Genomic DNA, 23755 nt, shown 5'->3' on the forward strand with positions numbered 1-23755 from the left:
CTTAGTTCACACTTTTCCTCCCCTATTTGGCTTCCGTCCTTGTGGCCACTTGAAGGGATCAGCTGTAACACAGAGAATACCCTGGCTAGGTATAGCCAGTTCTTTCTTTAAGCTTTAATTACGCAATTTAGGTCTTTACTTCAGGTTGGTTATAGTTCCCTGTAGCAACATACTGACTTACTTTTCTTTCCTTGAGAGAACACCAGTGAAAATAGGGTTTAGTTGTAAGTGCCGAGCACAAATGGAAGGAAATTCAATAGTGCTGCTGCCAGAATGCCTGTCAGCATCTATTAACTCTATAGCAGGTCCTATAAGTCTTTCCATGGTTCTCTGAATTCTTCATATCCATAGTTTCTTATGGCATAGTAATATTCCTTTATATTCTTGTTCCACAATTTTGTTCCTTAGTTGGTGGTCATCTACTTTATGTTCAGTTCTTTGCTTCCATAATTGTTTTGGTTTGACCCTTTTAGGGTTTATATACTTCTGCCACAAAGGGGGTGTGTGTGTGTGTGTGTATGACTTTTTAGCACAATTACAAAATGCTTTCCAGAGTAGATGAACCACCAGGAAGTTTGATCAACAGTATATCGGTGCATGGCTATTTAAGTTAAAGTTTTCAGTGAGTAGCACCTAATTCATGATAGGCATGCTTTGAAGATAGAAGATGCTTAGAAAATTGGGACCTCCTACCATTCCCTGCCTTTAGAGTCCTTGGAATTATCAGTCACATAGTTACTGAGGAGGTGCCCCCTTTGAAGACATCCGAGAATGAGTAGAGGCTTACTGGAGAGGAGTTTTACACCATCCTTTTGTTATTGACCAATAATCTGAATATAATAATCTAAAGATACATGTTTTGGGATTTTTTAAATAAGGTTAGAAACTGAATTTGTGATTTTATTTTATGGGGAACTCCCAGATGAGAAGCTGCCTCCATCAAGAAATATTGGTACTAAAAATATTCATAGCAGCTCTTTTTGTGGTGGCAAAGAATTGGAAATTGAGAGGATGCCCATCAATTGGGGAATGTCTGAGCAAGTTGTGGTATATGAATGTGGTGGAATACTATTGTGCTATAAGAAATGATGAACAGGCTGACTTCAGAAAAATCTGGAAAGATTTATATGGTCTGATGCTGAGTGAAGTGAGTAGAACCAAGAGAACATTGTACACAATAACGGCGACGTTGTGTGATGACTAATATTGATAAACTTAGCCCTTCCTGGCAATACAAGGATCTGAGATATCTCCAGAGGCCTTGTGATGGAAAATGCTATCCATATCCAAAGAAAGAACTATGGAAGTTGAGTTGCTATTTTTTTTCCTTTCTTCTGTTGAGTTTCATTTCCTCTTTCTGATGGTTCCTCCTATTGGTTTTAATTTTTACTTACGACATCACTAATGTGAAAATATGTTTAATATGAATGTAAATGTATAGCCTATATCAGATTGTGTGCCGTCTTGGGGAGGGGGGTGGAGAGGAAGGGGGAGAAAAATTTTAAACTCAAAGGCATATGGAAGTGATTATTGATAAATCAAAATAAATTAATAAAAAAAAAAGAAATATTGGTACTTAGAGAGTTGCTTAGAACAGAGATGTCAAATTCACAGGTGGCAAAACTCCCTCGTGGGGCCAGAACCAGATTAAAATGTAATTGAGAAGGGCTGCTAGGTGACGCAGTAGCTAGAACACTGACTTTAAAGTCGGGAGGACCCAAGTTCAAATCTGGCCTCAGATACTTGACACTTACTAGTTGTGTGACCCTGGGCAAGTCACTTAACCCCTATTGCCTCACCAAAAAGCCCCCCCAAAAAATGTAATTGAGAAATGTTTAATAAAATAAATAAAAATACAGTACCACATAGATAATGTTAATGTGTGGTTTTCTAAGTCAATATGTGGGCTGGAGGGATCCTTATTTGAATTTGATAACCCTGGTTTACAACACTGAGATTTTTTTTTCATTTTTTTTATTAATCTATTTTTAGTTTTCAACAATCACTTACATATGCTTTTGAGTTTTAAATTTTTCTCCCCCTCCCCAAGATGGTGCACAATCTGATATAGGCTCTACATATACATTCCTATTAAACATATTTTCACATTAGTCATGTTGTAAGGAACAATTAGAACCAATAGGAAAAAAACACAAGAAAGAGGAAACAAAACAAAACAGAAGAAAAAAGCAAATAGCAAATAGTATGCTTTGATCTGCATTCAAACTCCTTAGTTCTTTGTGGGTGTGGATAGCATTTTCCATCATGAGACTTTTGGAGATGTCTTAGATCCTTGCATTGCTGAGAAGGACTAAGTCTGTCAAAGTTAGTCATTGCACAACGTGGCTGTTACTGTGTACAATGTTCTCCTGGTTCTGCTCACTTCACTCAGCATCAGTCCATGCAAGTCTTTCCAGGTTTTTCTGAAGTCTGCCTGCTCATCATTTCTTATAGCACAATAATATTCCATTCCATTCATATACCACAAGTTGTTTAGCCATTTCCCAATTGATGGGCATCCCCTCAATTTCTAATTCTTGGCCACCACAGAAAGAACTACTATAAATATTTTTGTACATGTGGGTCCTTTTCCCATTTTTATTATCTCTTTGGGATACAGCCCTAGAAGTGCTACTGGGGAGTCAAAGGGTATGCACATTTTTATAGCCCTTTGGGCATAGTTCCAAATTGCTCTCCAAAATGGTTGGATCACTTCACAACTCCACCAACAATGCATTAGTGTTCCAATTTTCCCACATCTTCTCCAACATTTATCATTTTCCTGTTTTGTCCAATGTTGGCCAATCTGATAGGTATGTTAGAACACTGAGATGTTAAGTGACTTGAGATACATAGCCTCTATGTGTAGAAGCCAGGACTTCAAACCAGATTGTGCTGGCTCTGAGACCAACTCTTCAAACACACTACATTCTGCTCCCTCTAATATTTTTTAAAAGTAGTCAGTAATTCACAGCTTTCTCTTATTTGTTAAATTTCAGAAAGCTCTAAGGATAAGCAGAATATAGAGATCGTTGGTTTCCATAATTCATCTGTGTAGTGATGGGAGGTGCCTTTGTACTGTACACATTCACCTGAGGTTCTAGGTCATTTCTGCTTCTCCTTCCTTCTTACTATACATCTGGTTCGGGACCTTAGAGTAAGCCCTCCTACTTTCTTCTCCTAGTATGTGTTTAAAGTGTCCTCAGGATTTCTGAGATTGTGCTAGGACTCCTTGCCTCCCTGGAGTCCAAACAGTTTTTCTTTGGATGTGTACATCCCTACAATGACTTTTAGCTTGGATCAGGTCTGGTCCTGATGACATAATCTTACATCCCCTTGAATATTTTGCTCTTAAAATGATTCTGTAACCCCATTTTGTAATAATTAGACATTGAAATCAATGTTTCTTTCCTTCTTCCCATCCCCTAAATGGAGGAATTCTGAAAGCTTCTGTCCTTAGTCCTCTGTTTCTTGATACATCCTTGGAAGATTTTATCCACTTCAATTTGATCCACATGTGCATTATATTCCAGTCCACAGATTCCCTCCTTCACTTGTCCTTGGCTCTAGTCTCATGTTTCAGCCTACCTGCTCTGCCTCTGAGACCTCAGACTCAACACATTTGTAACTGAACTCTTATTTCTTTGCCTAACCAGCTCTTTCTCCTGACTTTTCAGTTGTTGTTAATGGTATCAAGCTCAGAACCTCAGAGATCTTTGACTCTTCCCTTTGCCTTACTTCTCAACTTCCAATCAGTCTATGTGGCCTGTGGTTTCTTGGTAGGAATATACATATATCACTGCCTTTCCATTCCTATCCCCACCCTAATTCCAGTCTGTGTTGCCTCATGCCCAGATTATTTGAATAGCCTTCTAATGGTTATTTTTGCATTCCTCTCCCTCATAACCTCTAATGTCTACCATCTTCTGTTACCTACCACATTACCATAAGCTTAATCTTCCTATAGCATCATTAGATCATCATTTCCCATAAAATCTATAGTATTTCCACACTGCTTAACTTGATTATTTGTATCCAATTTACATTTCCAGCCCTGTCTCTCTCAATGTCAAGAGGTCTTAACCATTTTTTTGTGTCCTAGCCTGCTTTGGCAGTCTGATAAAGCTTAGAACCTCTTCTCAGAATAGTATTTTTAAATGCATAAATTAAAAAAGTAGGATTACAAAGGAAACAAATGACATTGGAATAAGTTATTAAAATACTTAAAATAAAAGTTCACTAACCCCAGATTATGAACTCCTTCAATAAATCAGCATGACCCCTAAATTTTCCACAAACTGAATGGTTCATTGTTTGACAAATGTCTCATTTTTTCCCATCTCAGTGTTTTTATTCATGCCATTTCCTCCTGCCTCATGGCTAATATAGAAATTTGTTTTGCATGTCTACACACATTTGTAATGGTTTTTAAATTTTTCTTGCCTTCTCAGTAGGTGAAGGTAGGGGGAAGAAGAGGAGACGGAATGTGGAATTGAAAATAAAATTGAATAAAAAAGAAAGAAAAAAAATTCTTCCCCTTTTAATGCCTTTTGTTGCCTTCTCTGCATGGTGAAATTCTCACACTTTCATCAAAGTGCAACTTAAATGCCTTCTCTTCCATCACTCTTTATCTGATCTACTGGAATGAAGAGATTTTTCGTTGTTTATTTCATGGCAATTTGCATTGACACATCGTTCTCCCTCATAGAATCGAAATTTCATGAGACCAGGGACCATGTTTGATTCACTTTTGTGTCCTTTACAAAATCTAGCACAGTGTCTACCACCTAGTAGGCACATTATGAATATTTGGGAATAAATGAAGCAGAGAATTTTTTTTAATATATATTTTGTATTCCTGCCTCACAAAACTCTCTTGGCATGTGAGCACACATTCTTTAACTTAAGAGAAATATTTTTGCTGCATATTTCTCACATAAAACCATTGGCATCAAGAATTATTCTTGGATTTACAACTAGTAATAGTAAAGGAATCCAGTAAAGTTCAGGCCATACTCAGTGTAATTAATTTCTTTAGTTTACCTTCCCAAGACCAGGCTAATCTTGGACGATTCATAATAAATATCCCTGGCATTTGTATATCTGCTTTATCCTTTCCAAAGCACTTGTATTTCTGTGCTCTCGTGTGATCTATACAGTAATCCTGTAAAATGGGTAAATAGGTGGGGCATTTGTTATATGAAATAAATTGAAAAGCATCTTCAACAAAATCACAGTCTCAGAGTCGTGGGACCAGAACCTTGGTATTCTCAGTCCTAACTGACTGTTTTTCCACTATGGCGTATTAGAGCAAACAGAACATTGTCCCATCGTTATCACTGAATTAGCACCATAGAAACTATTTTTAAATATGTGAGTGATAACTTTTTAACCTCAGTTTGTTATAGTATTTAAAAAAAAAAAACCCTTATTTTATTCTTAGTAAGACCTGAGCCAGGTTTCTCTGGTTAATTCAGCTACTCTTGAGAATGAATTTCTGCTGCAGCAGTCATATGTGCCTTATCTCTCTGTTGTTCCATATTGTCTTTCAATGAATAGCATATTTTAAAATGAACTGGGAAAGTGAAATATTGCTTAAATATCCAAATATATTCTGGCTTGTATTTATTGAATCCATTGTGAATGTATTCAGGTAGCTTGGCACCAGTTTTAACTTGTGAGGGAGCTTAAGAAGGCTGGCTGCCTTCCATTCTGATTTCTTATTTAAACGGAGGTGCTTTTTGGCATTTAGGAATAGTTGGGGATGATCTAGACTCTAATAGTAACAAAATCCCCGCAGTCTCTTGCCAAGACGTCAAATCCTGCCTACTTGATCTTGCAGTGCAAATTGGGAGTTGCAGCAGATGGGCTGTGCTCCTCTTAAAAGGCTGAGCCGCTAAAGGCTTGCCAGTGTTGCCTCTCTCCACCCTGCCTTGCGCATTTTAGATTCTTCTCTCCAGGGGCATGCTGCTGTGGGTCTCTTCTTCCCTCCGGCACTGTTTGGTTAGATTTTGTAGGCTTTTCTTCAGGGAAAGCTTACATGGCTTATAAAGAAAAAGAATGGCCAGGTTACTTGCCCAGCTCTCACCAAACAGGACTAGCTCTGCAATATTCATGATGAGCTCATCTCTGGGAGAACCATTATCCCTCTGAAGTTTGAGCCTGGACCTGTTGAGTAGCATAATATTGTAAAAGAGACGACAGGCAAACATGATCAGGGTGATGGTCAGCATGACCAGGTAAATGGGCCTGTTGTCTTTCTGTGGATGAGTAGCTCTCCGTACCAGCTTCCCAATGATTAGGGTAAAGAAAACCACTTCTATAATCAATGTTACCCCAAAACCCAAGCTGAATTTGACAATCTCATATTCAGGCCAGGCTGTCAGCGGGTCCACTTGACACAGGGTACTTTTAAGTAACGAGCCAGCTATGCCTAGAAGCATCACCCCTCCCAGGGAGCTGCTGAAAGCACAAGCAAAGACAAGGCTTAAGTTTCCCAGGGGCTTTTTGATCAGTGTCACCACCCTCAGACAGGGCAAGTAATCCTGGAACAGGAACGTATAGAGCATGGCAATCTGAATGTATTGAGCATTGAAGTAACAAATGTTGAAGAAAAAAGAAAGTACCCCGCAGCCCAGGTTGGTGGTTGGTATGTAATCTGGTCTAGTTATGGCAGTGAATGAAAACAGGGTCACCAGAAGGTTTGTCATAGTCAAGTCCAAGAGGTACAGGTCCAGTTTTTCCAGCCTAGTGTGCCTCTTTATAAAGGTGGTCAGGTTGAATGTGCCGGCCACCAGACTTGTTGGGACAAACAGTGCAATGTAGATGTGCATAAATCTTGATATGATGTTCTGTGACCTTATGATATCTTCAATTTCAATGAAGTCTTTACTTGGATATTTTATCCACGTCATGTTGTGTGAGATCATCTTCTCAGGAAGGGCTTTAGGGAAATGAAGTCACAATCTGTAAAAGAAACAGATCCAGAAATGACCTCTGATTGATTGAAGCACCAAGAGTGGATGGTTGGTCATAACGGGACGGTCATCATTTTAAAAGAAGGTGTTGGGGGTTTTTACCTCAGTGCCAGAAGAAGGCTTGTTTTCAATCACTTTCTTTTGTGGACAGCAAGTTTCAGGAAACCTGGGGCATTCTTTGGGGAAAGGTTCTAGAGCAGGGATGGGGAACCTGTGGCCTTGAGGCCATATGTGGCTCTCTAGGTCCTTAAGTACAGCCCTTTGACTAGATCCAAACTTCACAGAATGAATCCCTTAATAAAAAGATTTGTTCTGTAAAACTTGGACTGAGTTAAAAGACTACACCCAAGGACCTAGAAGGCCACATGTGGCCTTGAGGCCACAGGTTTCCCACCCTTGTTCTAGAGGTTCCTAGTAAAAGTAGAATTCCTAATACCCACTTGAAAAAGTATAAAATTGCAAAATGGACAAAATATGTTCTTCTGACCTTCTGGTTTCTCTCCATGTCTTTGTCCTCCAGGTACCTGTGCTCCTACACCTCCCCTAGTCTTTCTTTCCCCATGTGCCTCATGTTCTCAAATAGATATTCATTCACCCAAAGGCCTTCCCTTCCATTAGAATTCCCATTTACTGAGATTAATCTCAGTAATTGAGTATTCGCTCAGCATTGATCCAATTGAAATAATTTATACTAATGTGTGAACAGTCAATATACCACACCTTCATCATATGTCTCAGGAGAGTAGTTAGTTGGTACAAATCCACCTCCAAAGAATGGAATGAGATATTTTTGATCAGGGGATCTTCTTTCTGCTTGCCTTGTCCCATGCGTCCCTTTCTTCGTGTGTGTGTGTGTGTGTGTGTACACTCACCCATAAAAATACCAATTAATCTATCGGGTACAAACATGCTCTTCCATATACACAAACATGACCTTCCATATACACAAACACTTTCATGTTTGCAAGTAGCTCAGCACCTTAGAGGATCAGTAAAAAGTCATCAGGAGAAGAGATGGTACACATTAATGTATGTAATATTCAGATTCAAAACCAAGAACGGCAAGTGGTGGCTTCCCTTCCTGTCCACCCTCTCAGACTATCCCTGGTGAGGACACCATATTTGATATTCTCCAAGATTTGAGTCATAAACCAAAATGAGTTTTTTTCAGTAACTTCCCCATTCCTTTTTCCAACAAGGAATTTTTTTACTTCCTTAAGTCTATAATTTATTCTAAATATAGTTTATATGCTATATTATTAGGCACTTTACCCAAATTCCAAAGACAAAACCATAGAAAAAGCAAAGAATAATTATAAGAGTTGATTCTTAGTCTCTGATCTATTTGAGTTCTGAATTTGAGTATTTTTGTTTCATATTTTGGAACTCTCATGCATTTTAAATTTTTAAAAAATTCTGCTATGGAAATGATAGAAAATTTCACAGTGTGGCCATAGCAGCCATCATATTTTTAAAAATAATTTCCATTGGATTGCAGTCTGATTTATTCCTTTTCAGCCTGGAGTACATTTTTACTGCTAAGTTGTAAATTCCCAAAGTTAGAGGTTTCACCGACAGTGTTGACAGACTGTTAGCTATAATGGTCCCATCATGTATCACTCTAATAATTCTGTTTCCATACCGAATGGCTTCTCTTTTTTTCCTTTTAACTAAACAGTAGGCTGTGTTGCAAGATATAATTGCTATTTATTCAAAGGAAATTGAAGGCCATAAATTCAGAGGTATAACTTTAATAGAATACCTGAAGGCTTGGTGGGTATAACTGAAAAATGGTAGTTAGCATATACTTTCTGTGATAAATAAATATCCCTAAGAAGTAGAGTCATTGTAGATTACAGAATTGATTTGCTATGAAGAATGCATATTTTATTTGAAACATGTATTTGCTATAAAATAATGTGATGGGTTTTTTTGGGGGACAGGGGTCCATACATACTACAGCTTGTCTATTTCAATAAATCTTGTCCCTTTCAAAGTAGTCTTTTTTGAGAGGCTGTACACTTATACCAATAATACCATAATTGTTCAAGAGCTTTTTGGAACTCCTGTTTGGTACTTATGTAGTGAACTGGAAAGAGATTCAGTGGATTTGGGTTCAAATCTCAGCTTTGCCACTTTATCTTTATGTGACTGTGAATAAGCCATGTAATCTCTCTCTACCTCTTCTGCTGAATGAATAAGGGTTTGGATGAGATGATCTTCAAGATCTGTTTCATCCCTAAATCTTTGATATTATGACTGTAGCTGAAAGAAGGCTCAGATCTCACCCAACCTCCTCAGTATAAAGATGTGGAAATTGAGGCCCAAAGAAGTGACTTGTGGAAAATGACAAAAGATAGTCCTTGCTGTAAGAGATTTGGAAGCCAGGTCCTCTGACTCCAAATCCAGTGCTTTCTGCACTGAAGCAGGCTGCCTCACTTGTCTTCAGACCTTTTGTAGTCCCCTTGGCATCTAACACAATCCCTTGCACATGGTAAATCTGTTAAATTGTTTTTTCAAAATCAAACGCAGAGGTTGAAGGAGGATGTGGTAATGAAAAGAGGCCTGGATTTGGAGTCAGAAAACCCAACTACAGATCCTAGCTTTGCTTCTTTCTCCCAGTGCTGATGTTGGGCAAGTGATTTTAATTACCCTGGGCCTTGGATTCCTCCTCTATAAATTGCAGGGTCAAGGTAAAATGATCCATAAGGTCCCTTCTAGCTTTAGATCCTATAAAACCATATATGACATTCAGCATCAATAAGTTTTCACCAATGGACCAGTCTTTAGTGTCACATCCAAAACATTGGTGAAGTTATCCTGCCATAGTTATAGGTAACTTTAAGTTACCTGATAAAAGATTGGTGTCACCTCCCAGAGAAAAAGCCACACCTCTCCTGGAGAGGCTTGTCACAAGCCAGTCTAATGTGAACAGTGAAGTTGCCTGTGGTTTCTTTTTCGAAAACTTAATGTTAACAAAGGTGAGAAATAAGCTAGGATATTAGCTTTTTCAGTGAACTAGAATAGCAAGTTATGAGGGGGGGCGGGGAAGAAAGGTCGAAAGTTGGATATTGACCTAGATTTATAGCTGAAGCAAGATGTAGTAGAGAACTCTGATCTTCCCCTGGAGCCAGGAAGACTTGGGGTCATGTGTTGCCTCTGACTTATACTGGCTATGTGACCCTGGGCAAGTCAGTGAAACTGTCTAAACTCTGTCTAAAAGCAACTATCTAAAACTCTGTACTGATCTGATCTACTTTGGTAAATGCAATTCCTTACCAGAAGAGGAGCTCCTTACAGCAATGACATCCCAGATTTATTCCCTAATCTTGGTTTGTTCCCACCAGACTTCTTCAGTTTATTGGCATTAGTCATGTTCAAATTCAGTTTAATTTTTATGGAGAAATGCACCCCCACTCCCTGTGCCCATTCACTAATCTTATATTAATATAGTAATACATTAACATTTTAAAAATTGAATTAATAATGAATAATTCCCCTTCCCTCTCTTTTCCAGATATCCTCAGACCCTTTGGAAACAGAAGTTTCTCAGGTATGTCTCTAGCTTTTTTTTTTTTTTTTGAAGGGCCATGGTTATAGGGCTTATAGCATTTCAGTATCAGCTTTCTTCCAGTGAGTAAAATAGTGAATAATCACTATGTGTGAACCCAGCATGACTTGAAAATTAAGAGCACAGACTGTCCTAAGAGGAAATTATCAGAATTTTTCTATAAGGCAAATTGGAAAGAGAATCTTTTGAACATTTACCATAGGTAGAAAATAAAATTATTTTAAACAGAATGTATTAAAGGGCATGAGATGTTAAATCTGGATTGATTGGGACTAATTGGACTGCTTCTCATTGGATGCTTGAGAATAAATGTTTTGTTTTGTTTTTAATAACCAGAGGCTGTCAAAATCCCTTGATTTAGGAAACATATTGTCACATTTCAGTTTTATGCTGTGTGGATTATCTGGAGCATAGGTTCCCAAAGTGGGCAATACTGCCCCTTGAGGGGCGCTGAAAGAATTGGGGGGGGGGTGTGGTAGTAGTTTGAAATGACACAAATTTTTAAAAAAAGTTAAAAGGTTAAGAAAGTAGATTTCCAGGGGGATACTGAGTAATTTTTTTTTTTTTTTGAAAAGGGGTTGGTAGGCCAGATATGTTTGGCAACCTCTGATTCTGGAGCTACCTCCAGCCGTTCCCTACTTTTACACAACCAGGGTTAGGGCTTCTGATTTTAGGCAGAGCTCAATGAGAAGGAGCTGTTTGTGTCTGAATGTTTCGTTTAAGCATGTGTCCTTGATTGTGCTCCAAAACAAAACAGAAGTGATCTTCAGTCATCCATTCCATTGTGTGTGCCTTTTTTCTTTTCCATAAAGACAATTTGACTCGAATTCAGCAGTGTGGCAAACCAGCCACAGCACTGCATTACTATAGATACTATAATATTCTAATAGGTGCTGCAGAAAACTGGAAGCAAAGCAGAAGTTATATCAATCAGCATCTAGGTGGTACAATAGATAGAGTCCTGGGCCTGGAGTTAGGAAGACTCATCTTCCTGAGTTCAAATATGGCCTCAGACACTTATTAGCTATGTGACCCTGGGCAAGTCATTTCACTCTGTTTGCTTCGGTTTCCTCATCTGTAAAATGAACTAGAGAAGGAAATGACAAATGACAAACCACTCCAGTCCCACAAAGAAAGTTACAAAAAGTTGGACATGACCGAAGATGACTAAGCAACAACATTTATATAGTGCTTATTATGGGCCAGGCTCTCTGCTAAGTGTCTTATAATTATTATCTCATTTGATTCTTACCAAAACTCAGGGAGGTAGAAGAGGAAACTGAGGCAAACAGGAATTAAATGACTTGCCCACTATCAGAGCTAGTAAGTGCCTGAGGCCAGATTTGAACTCAGATCTTCCTGATTCTAGCTCTAGCACTCTATCCACTGCACCTCCTAGCATTTATTAAGTACTTCCAATATGCTAGGTGCTAGGGGATACAATGACAAAATGAGACAGCCTCTGCCCTCCAGGAGCTTACATTTTGTTGGAGAGACAACAGTAGTCATCATGGTACAGTGGAAAGTACACTGGCTGTGACGTTAGCAGACCTGGACTTCCATCTCTGACATTAATATCTGGGTGACTTTGAGCAAGTCATTTAACTTCCCCAGGTCTCCATTTCCTCATAGGTAAAATGAGGGGGTGGGATAAGGGACTGCTGAGGCCCCTTCCACCTCTAAATCTGTGATCCTGTGATGCTTTGATCCTATGAAAAATAAACAAGATATGAACAAGATAAACAGGATAATTTGCTAGTAGGGTCGAGTTGGGAATCACGAATGGCTGCATGAAAGGTGTGGTTGCACTGAGCCTTGGAGGCAGTAAGGCCTGCTAAGAGGGAGAGGTGAGGAGGAGGACAGACACCGTGAGGGCATGGACACAGGCCAGGGGCGGCATGCGGGAGGGTGACAGCAGTGGGTGACACAGTGCGTGAAGAGGAGTAATGGAGGATAAGCCTGGGAAGGTTAAGGCAGAACTCCTTAGGGAGTGAAATATGAGTGATATTTTCTATGGTGGGATCCAGTAAAGGTGACTGAGGAGGACTGGTCAGACAGGCCGGAGACTATGGGAGGAGAAAGGAATGGTGTTTATAGCTTTCAGTGCTGCTTCCTCCTAGGCTGGCTTAAACTCTTCTGTGACTTTTCTTTCCTTATGCTTATTATCTCAAATGAGATGGTAATTGTAAAGCCCTTAGCATAGTGCTTCCCAAATAGTAAACTCTCTGTAAAGGTTAGCTATTGTTATTATTATTATTCCAGAGAATCTACTGTTATGTAAACTCTCCTCACCTGTCATTTACTATTTATTTTTTAGGGAGTGGGGTGAGGAAAAGATGGGTCAACAGTGACACATAAGCCTTTGAGATTTCCCTGTTTCCATAGGGACTCAAAGGGGTTGATTTAAAGAGGAAGAGTTTAGCTTAATACTGGCCTACATACTTGACACCTGGTGGTAAATTCTGGGCTGCTGAGAGTCAAACTTATCCATTTGAGCTTGGAACATTGTTGCCCTGGAAAAGTCTGGTGCTTAATTGATCAGACAAGCTCATCATTGGAATCCTGTGCTCACTTAATAGCCTTTGACTATTTGAGTTAAATGGTCTCTTAGTGATGTTACTATTTAATTTTGGAGCACTGAAATTATACTGCTTATCTGGATTTTGATTGGTTGCATGGTATGCTATTACTAGAACATCCGTCCTATTGAAAGAGTGCCCTTTCACCCCTCACTCCCCATATAGGAGTGGACAAACCCTAAGGCAGCATGAGTCTGTTTTTATTTTGAGTTATCTGTTTGGTAGATGAAGTGCATAATCTGTGTTTTCCAAGCTGTGGTGCGGTAGAAATATTTAATCATATCTGTCTTTTTCCTTATATTCTCCATAGTTTTCTTTTTTAGAGCATAAGGATATTGATTCCCTTCTGTAAGAACAAAAAACAGCTCCCTAGTTTCCTCAAATTGGAATCCTTTAGCCTAGGCTGAGGGTATTCCAACAATTGGTGCCCTACTTTACCAGTTCTTCCTTATTTTCTACTACATTGCCCTTGCTTTAGTCACCTTCCCGTTGACTGCAAATACCATTTTCATTACTATTTATGTACCTTTATCATACTTTTGCCCTCCACCCAAAAAGACCTTAGTCCTCAGTTTGATAGTACACTTCTTATAATTCATAGTCCTTTACACAAATTCACTGCTTTCGTGAAGACTTTCTTGCCAAATCTAACTACTTCTTTATTACTAAGGATAATTGACTCATAGAATTAATAGAGGTTTTTTAGAGTTGGAAGGGATTTAAAAATAATTTAAACTAGAGCCTTTGTTTTAAAGATGTGGACATTGTGGGCCAGAGATGATAAAGTGACTTTCCCAGGAAGAACACATCTCTTTAGTGGCAGAGCTGGGACTAGAAACAAGGTCTCTTAATAGATTCCTGCCATTTTCTTCTATATTACATTGCCAGTCCTAGGCCCTTACATATGCTTGAGATATACCACACTATGTTGTATCTACTTTAATATACTGTCATAGAATTATACTCTTTTTGTTTCATGTCTGCATCAGCTTCTTAACTAGATTGTAAGTTCCTCAAGGGCAAGAGCTATTTCTTCTACTTCTTTTGTATCCCCCATGGTACTTGGGCAAATAGCAGGTTCAGAGTAAACGCTTATTAAATTGAATGATGATGAGAAAGAATAGAGCCAAGAAAAAATAATAAGCAACCTTTTGGTAGCTTCTTCCAAAAAAAAAAATCACTTTAAGCTCAAAGTTGCCCACATGAGTACACATAAGCTTTGGGAAGATCTCTTTCAAATATATTGATAATGACCTTTCTAACCCTTTAGAAAAATCCTCCTAAACACAGACAGACACCTGAAGATTTGTTTGCTTGATTTTGATTTCCATTTTTCTGTGGATTCCTAAAGATGGTAGTGGTACTATAGAATGTAGAAGGTGACTGATAAGTTATTTTAATGGTTAAAATTTGGGCATTTGGCACAGGCGTGGATATTCTGTAAAGCAAAGGTTCTCAGACTTCTCTTTTTCCCCCCCTCTTGGCACAGAATTCTTTGTCATGAATAATTTAGGTTGGCAACTCTGCAGCAGAATTTGGAGACTCACATATACCCAGTTTCCTTTCATTAAGAGCAACTCTTTTTATTTAGAGTCCTTTGCAGCTACGGAGCCTGATGTGTTCTTGTGTTAGTGCATATGTGTAATAGGTGAATTTTTTAGTATGAATGCTATAGTTACTGTACGATGTAGTCTAAACTAGCAAAATCCATGTGAAACACAATTATTGATAAATTTTCTTTTATTTGCAATGGCATAATGTCCAAAATTTCATAGCACACCTGGCAAAACTCCTGGCACATTAGTTTGCCTCAGCATACTCTTTGGAAATGACTTCTATGAAGGAAGGCAGCATGAGGTTGTAGAAGGAACTTTGGGAAAGGAGTCCTGAGACCTGGGGGCTGGTCCCAGCTCTGCTACTTCTTGAGCTATGTGATTTGGGGGCAAATTACTTCCTCTTTTTTAGACCTCTATTTTCATCTATAAAATTTAGGCATTCAATTAGATTGCTTGTGAAGTCTCTTCTAGATCTAACATTCTCTGATATGAGATATAGGCAGTATGTATGGCTTGAAGTTTTTGCACTTAAGAAATGCCACTGGATTGATTAATCCTATTTTCTTTCTATAGATACAGAAGAGATAAAAAGCTGCTTGTTCTGATGGTGTTTTCCTTGTGGTTTGATTCTTTCCCTGCCTCAGCCCAAAGAGATTTACTTTTTCTTTCTTTTGTCATTATCTCTTTTTCCTGGTAGAAGTGAGCTTTTGTATCTCCTTCAGCCTCTATTAATATTTCCATTACTGTCTATGCAGCTCTTTCCAAACTTTCTGCCAAGTGAACTGTTGAGTAACCGTGTCAGATTCTTTTACATGGAATCTCAGTCTCACTTTGTGGTTCATAGCTTTTGTGGTTGGCTGATTGTCCAGGCACAATCTAGGAACTTGCTAGTTAATTAAAGTTGTTTTTATCTGGAAAACTGCCATACCCAGAGCAGGAATAGAGCTGATTAGTGTTTTGATATGTTGGAATGCAAAACATTGGGATCTAGCCTTGGTACTGATGTTTAAATAGTATTTTGAAGAAGAATGAAAGGAACCAGCTACACACACACCTTAGCCTAATTAGCCTAATTTTGAGGATCTCTCTGTGTGCACATATCTCTCTCTGTTTATCTAGCTAACTATGTATCTTTCTATCTATCTGTCTACCTACCTACCTCCTGCCCATCTGAACTAAATAGCCCTAACTTCAAAGCATCAGATTTAAAACTTTGGTGTATTTATACTGCTTTTGTGGAGTGATGTGTTGCTGTTTTTTTGTTTTGTTTTTTGGTGAGGCAATTGGGGTTAAGTGACTTGCCCAAGGTCACACAGCTAGTACGTGTAAAGTGTTTGGTCTGAGGCCAGATTTGAACTCAGGTCTTCTTGACTTCAGGGCCGTGCTCTATCCACTGCACCACCTAGCTGCCCTTGATGTGTTGTTTTCATGAAAGTAGTATTTTCATGCAATGTTAAAGAGATACCGTCAGCCTATTTAGGCTCTTCCCCATCTCCCCTCTCCTTTCTCTTTGCCTCAAGACAAAATAATTCCAGAAACAGCATTGTTCTTGGAGATAGCTTGCAGTTGTATTCCTTCATAAGTACTGAATAAAGTAATCTTGCCCATGAGAGTAGAAATATAAATAAAGTGCTATTTTTGAGTCTTCTGAGGCTGATATTTCATTGGTTGTATATTAGTTTTATATAACTGTGATCAATAAGGTTTTCTCACTCTGTGTGTGGGTGTGGTTGTGGGTGTGGGTGTGTGCAGACAGACAGAGAGAGAGAGATCTTGCTTAAGGCCTGAGTGCGCCCATAGAAGCCTTTTCTACTCCAGACAGTGGTGATGATTGCCATGCTTGGTGTGAGGAATGGGGAATGAATTCAGGAATATACTCAGGCCTCCTGTGGGGCAGACTTTCTTTGGTCCTGGTGTAGAGGGAGTAGAGCCACCAAGATGGAGTGTGGCTGTCCTGTGCTGCACTGTCAAAGGCGATGTGACGGCATCTCTGCTCCGTCCTAAGTCCTGCCTGATGGGATAGGCCAGATTTCTCTTTTTGGAAGATCCAGACCTCCCCAACCACTTGACCACAATCAGGTGCTGAAGACTTGTATGAGAATGGGAATATTGTTTCTCCTTTTCATCCTTTTCCTCAAATAAGCCCCAAGGACCCTAGAAACTTTCTTGTTGTTCATTTGTTTTCAGTTGTGTCCAACTTATTGTGATCTCCTTTGGGATTTTCTTGGGAAAGATACTGGAGTGATTTGTCATTCCCTTCTCTAGCTCATTTTTACAGATGAGGAAACTGAGGCCAATAGGGTTAAATGACTTGCACAGGGTCACACAGCTACTACGTGTCTAAGGCCAGATTTGAAGGAAGATGAGTCTTCCTGATTCCAGGCCTGGTATTCTATCAACCATGTAGCTGTATAGGGAATTGACATGAGGACAGAGTACAGAAATCTTGACGTAGACTTTATTGTCCCCCTGAAACTAGCCTAAATCTAAATTCAGAAGGACCACTCATGGGTCACAACCTCTTCCTCCCACTTTCAAGTTCCTACACAGTATAAGGCACACAATTATCTTATGTTTTCCCCAGCTCCAGGGTTAGTCAAATCAACAATTATTCATTAACCTACTATGTTCCAGGCATTGTGGTAAGTGTTGGAAAAAATGAAGAATGCTCTCAAGAATGCTCACAGTTTAATGGAAAGACAACATTTTAAAAATTATGTACAAATAAAATATAGACAGGATAAACTGGAGATAATGTTAGAGGGAAGGACTAGCATTTGTTTTTTATTTATGAACATATGGGCTAGAAAGTTTGCCTAAGCTTGTCTACTTGAGTTGACTATATGTTGTTTGTTCTTCATTCTTTTTTTTTTTTTTTTTTTGGTTCTTCATTCTTAAAGAGGACCATGACATCAGAAAAGTGATGCCATGACTTGCAAGTGAAATGGATTTAAGTGAGGGAGGACTGTGCAAAGTTACCAGCCTCACTTTCTCCTCTAGAGCCATCTGGGGCCAGTGGTGAGATATAGATCAGGACAACTGGAGATGGCCCTGGATGCAGTAGGAGACCTTGGCCTTCTTAAGCTATTTATATAAAAACTAATTGTGTTTCCCCCATCCCATTGAGTCCACATCTGAGATTTCTGGTGGAGGTTATGTGGCTGTGCGGTGTCATTGACCAAAAAGTATTGAGAACAGTTTTTAGATTTAAGAAATGCGTACTGTCTCCTTATGTCCCTGTACAGTTGCCATGGGAAGGATCCTTGCTCAGAGATAGCAGCATGGTATAGAAGAATATCTGCTTAGATTTAGAGTCAGAGAACCAGCCTTACCACTTCCTATTTGAGTGGTCTTAGAGAAGTCACTTAACATCTCTTTTGTTTCCTCATTCTCTTGGAAGGAGAAGGTTGTACTAGATGACCTCTGGAAGTTCGTCCCAATTCTACATTAATGCTCCTAGTACATCCGCTTCACTTTTCTTTTTCACTTGTCTTTTTCCTAAGCTGGGACTTGAGTTGACTCTAGTAAGTCAAGAATTCACACAAGGTTCACTGACCACACTTAATGACTTTACAGTGATGGCTTGCTTCTTGTACTCCTGCTTTTATTTAGAGTAGGTATTGCTAACCTGGAAGCTATGAATTTTTTTTAAATAAATATTTTGATAACTGTATTTCAATATAAGGGCAGCTAGATGGTGCACTAGATAGAGTGCTGGGCCTGGAGTCAGGAAGACTAATCTTCCTGAATTCAAATCAGGCCTCAGGCACTTTCTAGCTGTGTGACCCTGAGCGAGTCACTTAACCCTGTTTGCCTCAGTTTCCTCATCTGTAAAATGAGCTGGAAAAGGAAATGACAAAATGCTCTAGTATCTCTGCCAAGAAAAACCCAAAAGTGGTCATGAGGAGTCAGACATGACTGAAAAACAACTAAAACAACATTTCAACATAATTGATTTCCCTTGTAATTTTATGTATTTCATTTTATGCATTTAAAAATATTATTCTGAGAAGAGATCCCTGAGCTTCACCAGACTGCCAGAGGAGTCCAGGACACACAAAAAAAAAGGTTAAAAACACCTGGTTTAGAGAAGCCCTAATATTTAGCTATCTAGGCTCTTCTCTCTCCTTTATGCAATACTAATATCTGCCCATAGTAAATGATGGGTTAGAATTTCTTTAGGATTCTTGGAGATGGAGATTCTGGTAGCTAACTCTAATTCAATACTAGTACAATAAAAGTGGATGGTATATAATTTGCTGACCACCCCAAAATGTTCAAATCGATTCAACAAGCATGTATTTCTGGGTGCTTACTGCGTACAAGGCCCCATGTCTGGCAACCATATAATGGTTTTAAGAGAAAGCATATATATTCATAATGCAGATCTGTGTTTTCATATGTTTAAAACGTTACAGAATCCTACAAAAACTTTTGGCCAGACTATGTGTGGGAAATGCATAGGATCCATACTTTTGAAAAATTTTTACATTTCCCCCAAAGGTTTCATTTGATGATATAGATAAGCTCTGACAGGAGTATTGGTTCTAGGCCTATTCCTTCATGTTTTGTGTGGCAAAAATTAGTGGGTTTTTTTTTATCTGAATTTTGAATCCACATGCCTCATTTCCTTTTTTGAGGAGTGTGGTAACTAGGCTTAGGGGAATGCTATAGACATAGACACTGAGAGATGTCATACAGCTTCTCTTGTCTATACTTCAATATATCTGGATTTTAGCAAGAAATTTGACAAGATCTTTCACAGACCACATGGAAAAGAAGGAAAGATGTGATCTGCATAATAGTACAGTTAGGTAGTTTTTGAACTGGGTACCTGACCATACCAAAAAATTATGTTTAAAGGATTGGTCTACATGAACAGAGGTTTCTGATGCACTTCAGCACATTTCCTAACCATGATTTTTTCCTACTCTTGTCAAAAGTTTTTGTTGTTGCCTTGGATTGAACAAATATAAATGGTGTGCTTATCAAATGGGAAGGACAGGTAATAGAGTGAGTGACAGAATCAAGAATAGGATCTCAGAATGGAATAATGGGCTGAAATTTACAAGGTGAAATTTCCTGAGATTCAGTGTGAAGTCCTACACTGGGATTCACAAAGACTGTACAAGAACACATGTGGGGGGTGTGATCAGGAAGCAGTTGGGATGAAAATGTCTGAGTTGTTTTGGTGGACTGCAAGCATAGTTTGAGATGGCCATATGATGTGGCAACTAAGAAGGCTGATAAGATTTTGATCTACAGATGGTGTCTACACTTGTTTTTTAGAACATTTTGATAACTATTTCAGTATAATTGGTTTCTTTTGTATTTTATTATATGTATTTTAAAACATTGCCCTGAGAAAGAGGTCCATAGGAAAGGAGTCAGCAGATTGCCAAAGAGGTCTGTGCAAAAAAAAGGTTAAGGACTCCTGGTCTAGAGAGAAGGATTTTCATGTTTTGTTGTACTTTTCCCTGTTCAGACTATACATCAAATGTTGGGGGTGGGGATTTTGAGGGGGCTGCCATATTTTTGAAGAGACACTCATAAGTTTAACATGAATGTGGGTTTGGGGGGAAGGGCAGTTACCAGTGTAGTGAGGGACTAGAAAACATTTGAAGACATTGGGGTTGGTTAGCCTTTGAAAGACGTTTGAGGAATGGGATAAGGAAGGGAAATTGTGCTTGACTTCATGTATTTGAAGATTTGTATGGAAGAGGGATTAGACATACTTTGTTTAATTCTGGAGGGTAGAACATGGGGTGAGGTGGGGGTAGGTGAGCAGAGAGAAGTTCCTTGGAGTAATTGGGCTGAGGAAAATTTCTTAACATTGAGCTGTCCAAAAATTATTTGCTCTTAGGAGAGTTTAGTGGAAGAGGTCTGGGTTTATTTAGCCTTCAAGCAAAGGCTGGATGACTACTTCTTTGGATTGAACTAGATGACATATGGATATGACCTATTCTCTGTGTGAGTGTGTGTGTGTGTGTATTGATGTTTTCTACTTTAAAGATAAAATTGCTATACAAAAAATTTTTCCCATTTTCAGAACAAATAAATCAGACCATGAGTATATCCATTACAAAGAAATTCTTCTCTTTGCAATTAGGTGGTACAAGGGATAGACTGCCTGACCTAAAGTCAGGAAGACCTGAGTTCAAATTTAGCCTCAAGTCACTTTCTAGTAAAATCCAATAAATATTTATTAAGCACCTACTATGTGCCTAGTACTGTGCTAAGTGATGGATATACAATTAATAAAAAGAAAGACAGCCCCTGCCCTCAGAGACCCAATAATCTAATGATCCTGGGCAAGTCACTTAACCTCTGTTTGCCCTAGTTTCCTCATCTGCAAAATGGGGAAAATAAGAGCACATAAGTGCCTGGCACTTAGTGCTATATAAATGCTAGCTTTTGTTATTATTCTCTTTAATGAGATTCCATCCAGGATTCCTTTCTTTAACAATACAGTCAAATGGGGGGCATCTAGGTGGCGCAATGGATAGAGCACTGACCCTGAAGTAAGGAGGACCTGAGTTCAAATCCGGCCTTAGACCAAACACTTAACACTGTGTTAACACAGCTGTGTGACCCTGGGCAAGTCCCTTAACCCTAATTGCCTAAAAAAAAAAAAAAATACAGTCAAATGTTTGCTTCTAGACTATTTGCAGCAAAGCTTAGAGGAGGATATGAGACAGTAGAGGATATGAAAGTTCAAGAGTTTGGAGTCTTTGCCAATTGGAGATAAATTGGAAATGGTCAAGTTACATATTTAGAGATGGATTAAGAACTCCTTGATATAGATACTGCGTTCAGAGATTGTATGGGGTTAAGTGACTTGCCTAGGGTCACATAGCTCATAAGTGTCAAGTGTCTGAGGCCAGATTTGAACTCAGGTCCTCCTGACTCCAGGGCCAGTGCTCTATCCACTACCCCCTAGCTTCCACCCATAAGTCTCATTTTGGTCAATGGAATTCTCTTTCCTACCAACAATATTAAGTTAATGGTAGAGGAAGAATTGGAAATAGGGTTCCACTTACCAGCATGATTTATGGAAGCTTTTTGGAGTACACATATTGTGTCTATTCTTGGATATTTCCATCTTTTTTTTTTAAATAATATTTTATTTTTTCTCCAATTACATATTAAAATAATTTTTAACATTTTTTAAAGTTTTGTGTTCCAAATTTTATCTCTCTGTCCTTTCCTCCCTTTCTCACTCCCTGAGACAGTAAGCTATCCAATATAGATTATACATATATAATCATGTAAAACATTTCCATATCATTCATTTTGTACAAGAAGACTCAAATTTTTTTAAAAAAAAGGTGAAAAATAGTATGCTTCAGTCTGTATTCAGAGATTCTGCCAACCGTCATCCCTGTAGTTGCTCTGTCCTCTGATATCCACCTCCAGTGTGTTTACTGTTCAGGGTGGAGGATAGGGCTTACTTGACCACTCAGCTCTAACCTGTTTTTGCTCTGGACACTTTGGTTAAGAAGGTAGACTCTAATTGTAGAGCCTTCTTTCAGCTATCCTCTCTTGTTCCTAATGAACTCAGTTACCTTCAGAAAGAATCAGGCAGAGTTGCAGAGAGGAGAGAAGAAAAATAAAGGCAAATAGAAAACCCCAGGGAGGGCTCTTTAACTTTTAAAATCACTATGGCCAGAGTTGTTGTTTGGCTTTCACAAAGCCGCAGTTTGCCTGGAAATTCTTAAAATATTTCAAAACTCCCTTTCTACGTACCAGGAAACAAAACATGAAGCATCATATCCCTCCTCACCCTTCTCCCCTTCCCCCAAATCAGGAGGGAAGCCAAAGCTTTTACTTAGACTTAGGGATAGCTGTACTTATTTCAGTAAATATTTATTATTATGCATGTTAGACAAAGAACAAAGTAGTCTATAAGGGGGCTACCACATAAATGTAGATAAGTATAGTAAAGAATGAGAGTGAAGAGCAAAAGAGAGACCAGACTACAGACTTTATGAATATTCAATAGCCTGTTCTAATAGCCTGAATGATCAGGGCTAACCAAAAAGGTTTTATTTAGTACCTAAGGTGAGCCTTGAAGGGGGAACATAAGATTCTGGAAGGCAGAGATGAAGGAGGAGAATATTGCAGGGATAGGATATGGTTCGCACATACACAGGGAAGCCAGAGAGTGCCCTGTAGTGGGAAAGACTGGGTTACAGAGACTCTCAAATGCTTGGCTAGGAGAAGTTTATATTTTAGCGTACAGGCATTAGGGAGCCTTTGAAGGTTTGTGTGTGTGTAGGGAACTGTGATTAAATTTAGGCCTTAAGAAAATTATTTCAACAGCTATATAAAGAAGAATTTGAAATACGGAGAGATACTGGGGGCAGGAGACAAATTTGGAAACTGTTGTAATGGTCCATTTGAAAGGTGATGAGGCCCTGAACTAGGCTAGGATGAGAGTGAAGAGTAAACAGCTAAGGTAAGAGATGCCGTAAAGGTAGACTATATATATATGAAATAATATTTTATTTTTTCCCAGTTGAATATAAAACAATTTTTAACATTCATTTTAAAAATTTTGAGTTCCAAATTCTCTCTCTCCTTCCTCTCCCCCCCCCAGATGATAAACAGTTTTATATAGGTTATACATGTGCAGTCATGCAAAACAAATTTCCATATTGGTCATGTTGTGAAAGACGAAACAGCACACAAAAAAAAACCCACAAAAAAAAATGAAGTGAAAAATGGTGTGCTTCGATCTGCATTTAAACTCCATCAGTTCTTTCTCTGGAGGTGAATAGCATTCTTCATGAGTCTGTAAAGATAGAATCTACAGGAAATGACAGCTAATTGTCTATGGAGGGAGATGGAGAAGGAAGAGTCGTTGTTGATTTATGGGATCCTGTAATCATAGATGTAGAGCTGGAAGAGATCTTGGAGGCCATCTGGTCTGACCCATTCATTTTTACAGATTAGGAAGGTTCCTTAATGACTTGGCTGTCAGAGGAAGGATTTTGAACCTGGTCTTCTGACTCCAGAGTCAGCGCTCTTTCTCCTATACTCTGTTGCTAAGTATGATGATATGTGTAGTGG

General features: G+C 38.8%; 2 protein-coding genes across 6 annotated transcripts in view; one reads left to right on the forward strand and one right to left on the reverse strand.

Annotated features, from left to right (window-relative positions):
- The window catches only part of CUNH7orf50 (chromosome unknown C7orf50 homolog), a 338906-nt gene that overhangs the window by 91777 nt on the left and 223374 nt on the right, over window positions 1-23755 (forward strand). For all 4 annotated transcript variants that reach the window (XM_027874516.1, XM_027874520.1, XM_027874518.1 and 1 more), the window contains one exon: window positions 10495-10530. In XM_027874516.1, the coding sequence (XP_027730317.1) occupies window positions 10495-10530 (36 nt within the window). The remainder of the gene's footprint in view (window positions 1-10494; window positions 10531-23755) is intronic.
- LOC114052085 overlaps window positions 5592-23755 on the reverse strand; it is a 21975-nt gene continuing 3811 nt past the window's right edge. The window contains exons 1-2 of one of the 2 annotated variants that reach the window (XM_027874515.1): window positions 12030-12176; window positions 5592-6966 (exon numbers count right to left, since the gene is read on the reverse strand). In XM_027874515.1, coding sequence (XP_027730316.1) covers window positions 5943-6929 — 987 coding nt within the window. In that variant the 5' untranslated portion in view covers window positions 6930-6966; window positions 12030-12176 and the 3' untranslated portion in view covers window positions 5592-5942. Of the gene's footprint in view, window positions 6967-12029; window positions 12177-23755 lie in introns of those variants that run through there. The other variant, XM_027874514.1, reaches the window with a different exon arrangement.

This window comes from Vombatus ursinus, unplaced genomic scaffold (genome assembly GCF_900497805.2).
Source record: "Vombatus ursinus unplaced genomic scaffold, bare-nosed wombat genome assembly UNPS02014807.1, whole genome shotgun sequence".
NCBI lineage: Eukaryota > Metazoa > Chordata > Mammalia > Diprotodontia > Vombatidae > Vombatus > Vombatus ursinus.